Below are 10466 nucleotides of genomic sequence, written 5' to 3' on the forward strand. Positions count from 1 at the left end.
CTGCAGTTCATCAGAAATGGTTATCTCAGTATCCACTTTTCGCCCTTCCACTGTGTTTTCGCCACCTGTATAAACAATTCCCTGGATTAAATGACCTATATTTGAAATAACTAGGGTGGTTTCTGTTTTCCTGATTGGACGCTTTACATTTTAGAAAAAAAGCAAGCATGAAATAAGAGCAATCCATTCCCTAGTCTGTGTCACTCTTCCCCAATCCTCCCCCCACCCCCAAACCCAGCTTTGGGAAGTCCTCACTTGTCCCAGCTGGGCCACCACCTCCATTCCCACCGCCTATGCCCTCCATCCACACCTCCATTCCCGTCTTCCCACAAGGCTTCTAATCCAAAAAGTTCCTCTCTCCTCCCGTTTCCTCAGGGCCCCCAGACACATGTCACAAAGCGGGATCTGGTGGGGAGTACAGAATTTATTTTATTATTCTGAGTCTGGGTTTTGTTCCTTAGACATCGTGATTCCTGGATGGAGGTGACTGTGTCCCACCTCCCTGAGTCATAGTCCCATGGGCCTGTTTCAATTGCTTTCCAGGTTCAAAGTGCACTGAGAAGGCTTCACAGTCTTAATACTTCCTAGATGCTCAACTGAGGCAAAGTGACAAAATGGCCCCCCCACCCCCGCCCGCCAAAAAAATAAAACCCCAAGCCCCCAGCAGCTGCTGCTGCTGCAGCCGTATGAAAAAATAATACAAACTCTTCTTAAAAAATAGATTACACAGAAAGAACCCAGAGGACAGAGGGGTATGGGGAGGGGCAGGGGCTGCTCTGGCCACTGGCAGGGCGCCTCGGGGAGCGGCCCGGGATGGGCGCTGAGACGAACTTCGGGGGCTGGGATGCTGGCGGACACTGCCTCGTCCACTCTGCCCAGCCTCCTTCTGACGCCCCTCCCAGCAGCTCTGGCCCCGGCACCACGGCTCCCCTCTCCCTCCAGGGACCCTCCCTTCACCCTGAGGCCTGGTACCTGCTTCTCACTGAAGTGGCTTCAATAAAGAAACAAAAAGACCCAAAGCAAGGGAGGGCTGTTGCCCAGCCACGGGGATTTCCACCCCACAGGAGACGACCTCTCTCTGCTTTGGGGGTTTGGATAATTATCAATACCTGACGCTACCTAGACACCCCCCCGGGGGGCTGATGGGCCCCAGACTCCCTGTTTGGCTCCTGGGAATACACGTGACGAGCTACGGTCTGAGGCTGTCTGTCCTCTGGCCCAGCCTCGGAGGAGCTGCAGACGGGCAGAGTGTGCACAGGACAGCCGGGGGCAGCGGGTGTGGGATAGGGCACCGGGTATGGGATGGGGTACAGCTCACACGGGTCCTCCAGCTCATGCAAGGAGAAGCGTGAGGGGGCGGCCCCACCAAGACAGAGGTAAGGCAGGGTGAGGTGATGGTCTCTGTGCAGCCAGGCCAGCTCTGGGGCCGGGGGCAGAGAAAGGGCAGGGGCCACGGCCCACAGGGCAGAAGGCAAGTTAGGGCCTGGTGCTGGGGAGGGGTCTGGGCGTCCGCTGCCCCGCCGAGGGTGCCACACCTGGCCACCGCATCCAGAGGAATCGGGTGCAGGGTGGATTCTCCCGAGTCGGGGACAGGGGCAGCTGGGCGGGCTGGTCTCAGTCGGGGACCTCGGGGTGGGCGGGCAGTCCACTCTCGCCGTGCCGGTAGGTCTCCCAGAAGCCCCTGTCTAGCTGCTCCAGCTGTGGGCCCAGTGGCAGGTGGCCGGCCAGGTGCATGCGGAGCGTCTCCAGCCACTGCTCCAGCTTCACGAAAGAGGGCCTGCGGAGACAGGCGGGGGAACGGTGGGTTCGGGCTCTGCTGGGGACCACCCCACCCTAAGCCCCCAGCCCACTCACCTCTTCTCAGGGTCCAGATCGCAGCAGTGCACAGTAATGGGGAAGAAGCTTGGGGGGCAGTTTGGGGGGCAGTAGCGGTCCAGGAAGCCTCGCACATTGAGGCCAAAATCCATGGTGCGCGGCAGGTAGTCTGGGTCAGCGTTCACCCGACCGATGATCTGTCCAGCACGAAGCCCAGCAGTTACCTGGGGCCCCTGGGACTGGGCATCACCCAGGTGGGTTCGAGGGCAGGTCACACCCGGGCCTGGCGCCCCCCGGACCACCACACCCCGGGAATGCAGGTTGCTGTGGGCGGCCCCATTTCCAGAGCCTCCCTGGCCTGGGGCCCCCACAGACTTCAGCCTGCAGCCTGGGAGCGTGAGCCCACCCCGGACCTACCTCGCACAGGACGATTCCAAAGGAAAACACATCCACCTTCTCATCGTAGCTGCGGCCTGGATGAAGAGACCACTGTCAGCAGGCGCACGGGGCCAGGGATGCCAGCTGATGAGGGTGCCGGGCCGGGGACCCGCTCGCTGGGGGGATGCCCTGGCCAGCAGGTCAGGACAGGAGGCAGGTGCTAGAAACCTCTTTAGGATCAGGCCTTAGGCTCTGACCCTATCCGAGCCCACCCAGTCTGAGCCAACCTGTTGTGGGGGAGTGGGGTGGGTAAAGGTGAAAGCCCTGGGCAAGGGGTTCCAGGCCCAGCTCGGTCACTAACCAGCCATGTGACTCTGGGCAGGTCATGGACCTTGTGGTGACCCCGAAAGATAACTGTGTCAGACCCCTGGAACCTGTGAATGTTATTGGAAAAAGGGTCTTTGAAGTTACGATTAAGTTAAAGATCCTGAGATGAGACAGTCCTGGATTATCTGGACAGGCCCTAAATGCCATCACAATTGTCCTTATAACAGAGACTGAAAAGGAAAAGACACAGAGGAGGAGGCAGTCACATGAAGACAGAGGCAGAGACTGGACCGATGTGGCCACAAGTCCGGGAACGTCAGGATCAGAACCTAGAAGCAGCAAGGAATGGATTCTCCCTTAAAATCCCCGGAGGGATCACGGCTCTACTAGATTACAGACTTCTGGCTTCCAGAACACAAGAGAATAGTGTCTGTTGTTAAGCCCCCCAGTTTGTGGTAATTTGTTACAGCAGCCTCAGGGACTGATACACACTCTCTGAGCCTCAGTTGCCTCAGCTGTAAAATGGAAACAATACCCTCTCTAACGATGTTAAAAATAATCAGGACAGCCACTCTCATTTATTGAATTCTGACTAGCTTACAAACCTTATCTAATTCTCACACTACTCCTTAAAGATAGGGACTATTAACCCCAATTTACAGGTTAAGTTATTGGGGGGTGGGTTAGGTTAACTTTGGTCAGAGCTGGCATTGAGATGACCCTGGCTCTGCGGCCCTGACCCTGTGTTTGCATGTCCCCTGCCTGTGGAGAGGCGTTATAAGCCCCAGTCTGGGTACACATGGGACCACTGTGTAACACTCCTGAAAAAAAAAGAAATGGAGTAGGAGAAAGGGGCTCTGTGGGAGGCTGAATAATGGCCCCGGAGGTGTCCTCGTCCTAATTCCTGGGCCCTGTGAACACGTTGCCTTATACGGTACTTTGCAGGTGTGACTCAGTTAGGGATCTCGAGATGAGATTATCTTGGATCATTCAGCTGAGCCCTATGGGATCACAAAGGTCTTTATGAAGGAGGGTGGAGGGTCAGGGTCAGGGGAGGAGATGTGACAATGGACACAGATGTCAGAGAGAAGAGGCTACGCTGCTGGCCTTGCTGGAGGAGGGACCAGGAGCCAGGGAATGAGGAAGCCTCTAGAAACTGGAAAAGGAAAGGAAACAGATCCTCTCCCCTTGAGCCTCCAGAAGGAATGCAGCCCTGCTGACACCAGACTTCAGCTCAGTGAGCCTGATACTGGACTCCTGACATCCAGAACTACAGGATAATTTGTGTTTTAAAAAAAAATAAATTTATTTACTTATTTATTTTATTTTTGGCTGCACTGGGTCTTCGTTGCTGCGCATAGGCTTTCTCTAGTTGCGGCGAGCGGGGGCTACTCTTAGTTGCAGTGCGCAGGCTTCTCATTCGCGGTGGCTTCTCTTGCTGCGGAGCACGGGCTCTAGGCGCGTGCGGTTCAGTAGCTGCGGCTCACAGGCTCCAGAGCGTAGGCTCAGCAGTTGTGGCGCACGGGCTTGGTTGCTCCGCGGCATGTGGGATCTTCCCGGACCAGGGCGCGAACCCGTCCGTGCCCCCTGCATTGGCAGGCGGATTCCCAACCACTGCGTCACCAGGGAAGCCCTAATTTGTGTTTTTTAAGCCAAGTGTGTGGTGACTGGTTGCATCAGCACAAGGAAACCAACGACAGGACTCAAAGAGGGGCAGGGCAGGACCTCCGCCTCCTGCAGCTCCGCCTGGGACCGTGGGGCCCTGGGGGATGTGCCAGGCAGGGCTGCCGACTCACCGTGGATCATCTCGGGCGCCATCCAGTAGGGGTTGCCCACCACCGTGTAACGCTTTTTCCGGTCTGGCTTCTTGAGGCTCCGCAGGTCCTCGGGCTGCGTCTTCTCGTCCACCATAAGCCGCGCCAGCCCGAAGTCGGCCACCACCACGTTCTTGTTCTGGGTGACCCGGAAGCAGAGCCACGCTGAGACACGCCCCTGGCACCACCTGCCCACTCCCTCCTCGGCCTTCTGGGGATAGCCTGTGGTCCCTCAATCACTGCCCCTTAGCCGCCGGGCTCCCTGGGCCCACTTGTCCCCAACTGAAGTACATCCCCCCTCAAAGCTTCTTTCAGGAAACCTGCCCTGACCACCCCAGTCCACACACCCGGGCCCTCCTCCGGGCCCGCAGCCCCTAGTGCAGACTGGTGTAGGCTGCGGCCACCCTGTGGGCCGCTCTCTGCGAAGGCCACGCTCACCGCAGAGCCCCCGCCCCCGCACGTCTAGCGGCGTGGTGGGCGGGGCCCCCGCTGTCCCCTCCTGGCCCGGCCGCTCACCTCACGAACCAGGCAGTTGTGGGAGTTCAGGTCCCGGTGGATGATGTTCATGGAGTGGAGGTAGGCCTGAGGGTGGGGGGCACGGGGGTCAGGGGGCAGCCGTGCTGAGGGCCCCCAGCCCCACCCTGGTCGCCCCAAGGCTCCCACCTTCCCCCTCCCACTGGATCCCCTCTGTCCTCTCTCAAAGCTTGCTGTGGCTTCCATTTCTAAACTCCTTGTGAAGTTTAGGTGAGCACTGGAGAACGTGTTTTGTTTTTCGTTTTTTGCTGCACCGCGTGGCCTGCGGGATCTTACTTCCCCGACCAGGGATGGAACCCGCGCCCCCTGCGGTGGAAGCGCGAAGTCTTAGCCACTGGACCACCAGGGAAGCCCCGAGATGCTTTCATAAGTGGGGCCGGATCACCCAGCCCACATGCCCCCCGGCAATCAGAGCCTACTCACCATCCCCGAAGCGATGTCCTTGGCAAAGCTCACCCTCTGACTCCACGGGTACTGGCTGTCCTGGAGGTGGGGAGAATGACCAGGATGGGCCAATGGGGCCACAGTGGCAGGACATTGGGTGAGAGAGAGACAGGAAGGGGCGAGTGTCCTGCAGGGTCCGATGACGCACCCCCAACTCTCTTCTACACCCACAACTGTCCCTTCTTTTTTTTTTTTTGCCACGTGGCTTGTGGGATCTTAGCTCCCCAACCAGGGATTGAACCTGCGGCCCCGGCAGTGAGAGTGCTGAGTCCTAACCACTGGACTGCCAGGGAAGTCCCTCACAGCTGTCCCCTCTAAGGGCTGTGGGTGAATAATTCAAAACAATTTTCTAACAGAACTGGTTCCAAACAGTGACGGGGTGGGAGATACTCTTCTATAGTCCCTGACCCACCTCCTCTGAGAACAAAAACTCTCTCTTCTACAAAATTCCACTTTTTCGAGTTTTTAAAAAACCTGAACCTGCTTTCATGGACCAACAGAGACGGGCCTGGCGAGGTTGCCTGCAGAGAGCTGCAGTGAGTCACTCCAGAGAGCAGGGCTCTGGGCTCAAATCATTTGGGGAAAACACCCCATTCTCTCCCCCCATCTCCTTGGAGACCTCGAGTGGGAGAGCAAGGACATCAGAGCGTATTAAAGATGCAGGTGCAGCCAGGAAGCCTGCGCTGGTGCAGCCCAGCATTTCTAAGTTGCACTGGACCACGGAATCCCTCTGAGAAGTTACACCTGTCTGGAGCCCGCAGGGACCACACTCTGGCAACAGCAGGGAATCCACCCTGAGGGACTGAGGACTCAGTGGCGAGGGAAGGGAACAGGGTCTCCGGGTCTGAGGGTGATGCTGGGGTGGGTGAGCGTCGGATCCCGGGGCACCGTCAGCATCCCGGGAGAGCTGGAAGCTCCCCTCCAAACGCTTCTTTTTTTAGAGGAGGGTCGGTAATTTCATCCAAGCTCTTACAGCAAGTTCTGAATTTTATACATCATGGCAAACAGTAAATGACCTGGTTTTCCTCAGAAGCAAAACAAAGACCCTCTGGGAGAGGTAACCTATGGCAGGTGCACGGGGTTAACCTGACAGCCTGTGCATCCCCTCAGAAAAGCTGCCACCCTTCTCTGGGCCCCAGCTTCCCCCCCACCTTAGATGGAGTCAGTTGCTCCCTTATTCGATTCAGAATCGGGGTCTGGAGGGCCTTTGACACCAGAGGCCGATCCCCAGTGAAGAGCCTGGGAGGAGACTGGGACCCACAGAGGAGCCGCTGGGCCCAGGGTCCTAGGGCAGGAGCGGCTGGGACGGGTCTCAGGCGGGGGCTCTGCCCGGCACTCACCATGCCCTTGATGAGGCCCCGGAGCGTGCCACCCTTGATGTACTCGGTGATGAAATTGAGCCTCTTGTCCTTGTAGAGCACCCCGATGAACTTGAGCACGTTGGGGTGCTCCAGGCATCGCATGACCTTCACCTGGTGGGGTGCAAACAGGCTGGGCCCACGTCTCCCTCTCCCCGTTTCCCACCAGAGGCCACCACGGACAGCTCCGAAGATGGAGGAGCCTTCAAGCCCCCGGGGTCACACCTGCCGGCTGCCGTGCTCTTTGCTTGGGCTGCTCCCACCCCCAGGGACGTCCTTGCCCCTCTCGCCCTCCTGGCGGATGGTTTCTCTTCTTCCGGCGTGGGCTTGAGCGTCACATCCTCCCGGAGCCCTCTGCCACCCAGCCCCTCTCAATGGCGAAGGGTGGGGCAGGTCCTAGGAGTCCGGTGCAGAGAGTGCAGCAGGCCCCTCACCCACCTCCTTGAGGAACGTCCGCTGGGTCTCCTCATCGAAGCGGATCAGCTCCTTCATCACCATCACCTCGCCTGTCTCCCGGTGTGTCACCTGCGTGGGGACCCCCAGGGGTTGAGACTCAGCACAGGCACATGCTCTGCTCTAGGCCCGCCCTGCAGGAGGCCCATCCCCACCCCAGGCAGATGGACAGACGGCTTCAAGCTCTTCGCAGACTTTTCATGGGATGCTCCCAGCCCCCGAGGGGTGGGACTTAAGTCCTTTACAGGTGAGGAAACTGAGGCTCAAGAAGGTTTCCCACCAGGGCCCACGGTCACCCAGGTGGCAGGAAGGGGGGTGGCCAGGGCTTGGGTCCAGGACCGCCTGACCCAGAGGCCAGCTCTCCTTCCTCTGCTCTGCTGGGCTGTCTCCTGGAAGTCAAACGGTAGCTCTACCAGAGATTCTGACCAGGGACGGGGCTGGGGCCTGTCTGCACACGTGGGCAACTTGGATGTTGCCTTCTGTATAACTCTGAACCTTCCATTCCGGTCATAGCCAGGTGACATCAGAGCCAGGGAAGGGCTCGTGTCTTGCTGGGGGAGACTGTGAAGTGGGTGAGCAGCCCAGAGGCCAGGAGGGGGCTGGCACTGGGCTCAGTAAGGGGGCCTGGGGGCGGGAGCCTTCAGGGTCAGTCCGGGCTGCCCTCCCATCCCCCACCCTGAGGAGCCACTTTCCGACAACCTCCTCCACACGGTCTATCTATAATAAGTCCCCTCCCCCTAACTAGCTGAGGGAGGCCCAGGTGGAGGAGAGCTCTGGCCAGCGAGTCTGGAAGCCAGATACCCTTCCCCTGGGGCTTCCTGGGGACACTGGTGGGAGGAGGGTGGAGGACCAATGGGTCACACACAGACTGCCCCCCCTGCTCTCACCCACGGCCCCATCCCTGCCTGGCGTGCCCTGTACCTTGATGGCCTGGCCGAAGCAGCCCTTGCCCAACACCTCCCCGTGGATGAGGTCCGAAGGCCGGAAGATGCGGTGCGGCCGGCAGACCACACGGAGGGACTCGGAGCGACCCAGGTCCTGGCGCTGGGAGGCCGGGGAGCCCAGCGAGCCGGCGCCGGGGGACCTGTCGATGCTGCAGCTCCTCCTGGGGGGACACACCCAGTGCCCGCTGCCACCAGGTGGGCACCCGGACGAGGCCCCCTTGGGGGGAGGCCAGGTCTTGGCCCGGCCCCCTTCCCCCTGCCTGCCATGCCCCATCGATGCCAGTCTACGTACAGTCACCCGTACAGCCAGAAAGGGCGGCACAGGACAGCTCCCCTGGGGCAGTCATAAGGCTCTTGCCCCATCCTGAGGCCAGCACCCAGTGCCCTGTCTGGCTTGGACTTCCTGTTAAGGCAGGAATGTTTGCCCTTGGCCTTCTCTGCCTGGTGACCCTGGATCAGACGCTTTGTCTCCCAGCATTTGAGTCCCAGGCCTTGGAGTGCAGAGGCAGACTACCTGCCCAGGATGCCCACAGGTGGCCTTGCAGGGTGGCCTGAGCTCCAGACAAATGCAGGGGAGGAGGAAACATATGCCTTCAATATCACTGTTTCTTAGCGTAAAGGCTGTCATCGCAGGCGGACCCCTCAAAGCCTTGACCAGGCGTCCTGAGCAGACCCCCGCAGTGAGCGGCACGAGCACCAGGCTGCTTCTGGGCTTCTTCCTGGTGCCCCCCCACCTCCCTTTAAGAGGGTACAGGGCACTTGGGCCCTCTGGCCTGGACCACAACGGTCCCCCAGCTGTCTCCGGTCCTGGGCACCTCCCCGCAAAGGGGACCAGAGTGGTCTCTGTGAAACACGTCACTGTGCTGCAACACCCTTCGGCGGCGCCCCGGGATGGGCAAAGCCCAAAGTCCCCGGCCACGAGTTTCCGCCTCAGAGCCCACCGCTCCCCAACACATCCGATGCCCCAGCATCCTGAGCTACTGGCCAGCTGCTCCTCGGAGCCAGGGTGCTGGTCCACCCCGGAAGCGCTCTGTCATCCCCAGCTGGGGGTGCTGCTTTCCCCGTTTGCTCCTTCCTCCTCCTTCCTCCTCCTAGCCCCCTGCACCCCTTGCCGGCCTCCTTCTTTTTGCCGGGCTGACTCCCCCATCAGACTGTGAGCTACCGGAGGGTAGGGACCAGGTCCCATGCCCCCTGAGGCCCAGCGTCAGTGAAAGTACCAAGATACAGTACATCAAGGTGCAGGGCTGACTTACAGGACAGGCTTCTGCCGGCCGGAGCTGCCCGCCTCCCCGCTGGGAGTGTGAACCGGGGAGACCAGGGGGCTGGACTCAGGCCCCGGCCCGTGGCCCAGTGTGTCATGGGGGTCATGCTCAAGAGTCAGCTGGAGCAGGCGGCTGGTTTCCTGGATCAGCAGATCAATCTGGGGAAAGCAGGAGTGTGGACAGGTGAGTCTCAGGGGTGGCGCTCTCGGGGGAGCACGACCTCCAACCACAGACTCAGGACCCATACCTCGTCCAAGGGCACATTCCGGATGGGCGTGCCATTGATTTCCAGGATCCGGTCTCCAACGTGGATGGAATTCTTCACATCCGGGCTCATGCAGCCCGGGTCCACTCTGTGGGCACAGAGAGGTGGTCAGACCCCTGCTCACCCCGCTAGGAAACCAAGGCCAAGGGGATCAGATCAGGAGCGTGGGGGCAAACCATTCTATCTTGTGTGACGGGCAGGCGGCAACCGGCGGGAACACCGAATTCTGGTTTGATGGGAAGAGCTCTATACTAATTACAATGCTTGCCGTGGGTGTGGAACTGGAGAAAAGTGGCATGCCCTCCAGGTATCTGCCCCCCTATACTAGATGCTCGGGGGCTCCGGTTCAACAGAGCGTTGTCTCTGCCATGGAGGACAGACCTCTCATTCTACCTGGCTGGTACGTGTGGGGCAGACAAGTGTCAGGGTCCTAAGAGCGTCTGGACCCACTGCTTCCTACCTGACCCCCAAACTTGCCCTGCAAGAGGAAGCTAAGGCTCCCACTCCTCTGGAATCGGCGGGAAGGAGCGAGCAGCCCGGGCTGAGCCACAGCTGCGGGGTGGAGATGGGGCTGGTGCCCTGGATTACACGGCCATAAACTAACTCACAGAATGGCCAACTTGCCACATTTACTTGCTTCTTTTAACTCCTTGGTGTTAACTATCTGATTGTCATTTTGTGCTTGTAAAAGCTTTTCAAAGAATGGTGACTTTGGGGCTTCCCTGGTGGCGCAGTGGTTGCGCGTCCGCCTGCCGATGCAGGGGACGCGGGTTCGCGCCCCGGTCCGGGAGGATCCCACATGCCGGGAGCGGCTGGGCCCGTGAGCCGTGGCCGCTGAGCCTGCGCGTCCGGAGCCTGTGCTCCGCAACGGG

At 59.7% G+C, this 10466-nt stretch overlaps 1 protein-coding gene across 1 annotated transcript in view; it reads right to left on the reverse strand.

The window, feature by feature from the left end:
- Window positions 1–413: 413 nt before the first annotated feature.
- Window positions 414–10466, reverse strand: part of LIMK1 (LIM domain kinase 1) — a gene marked incomplete at its 5' end in the record, with an annotated part of 23705 nt that continues 13652 nt past the window's right edge. Inside the window, 11 exons of the mRNA XM_028486939.2 lie at window positions 414–1777; window positions 1855–2012; window positions 2233–2288; window positions 4317–4473; window positions 4851–4916; window positions 5292–5351; window positions 6653–6784; window positions 7109–7195; window positions 8045–8228; window positions 9321–9487; window positions 9577–9682. Coding sequence (XP_028342740.2) covers window positions 1615–1777; window positions 1855–2012; window positions 2233–2288; window positions 4317–4473; window positions 4851–4916; window positions 5292–5351; window positions 6653–6784; window positions 7109–7195; window positions 8045–8228; window positions 9321–9487; window positions 9577–9682 — 1336 coding nt within the window. The remainder of the gene's footprint in view (window positions 1778–1854; window positions 2013–2232; window positions 2289–4316; window positions 4474–4850; window positions 4917–5291; window positions 5352–6652; window positions 6785–7108; window positions 7196–8044; window positions 8229–9320; window positions 9488–9576; window positions 9683–10466) is intronic.

The sequence above is a fragment of the Physeter macrocephalus genome, unplaced genomic scaffold (assembly GCF_002837175.3).
Source record: "Physeter macrocephalus isolate SW-GA unplaced genomic scaffold, ASM283717v5 random_952, whole genome shotgun sequence".
Classification (NCBI taxonomy): Eukaryota; Metazoa; Chordata; class Mammalia; order Artiodactyla; family Physeteridae; genus Physeter; species Physeter macrocephalus.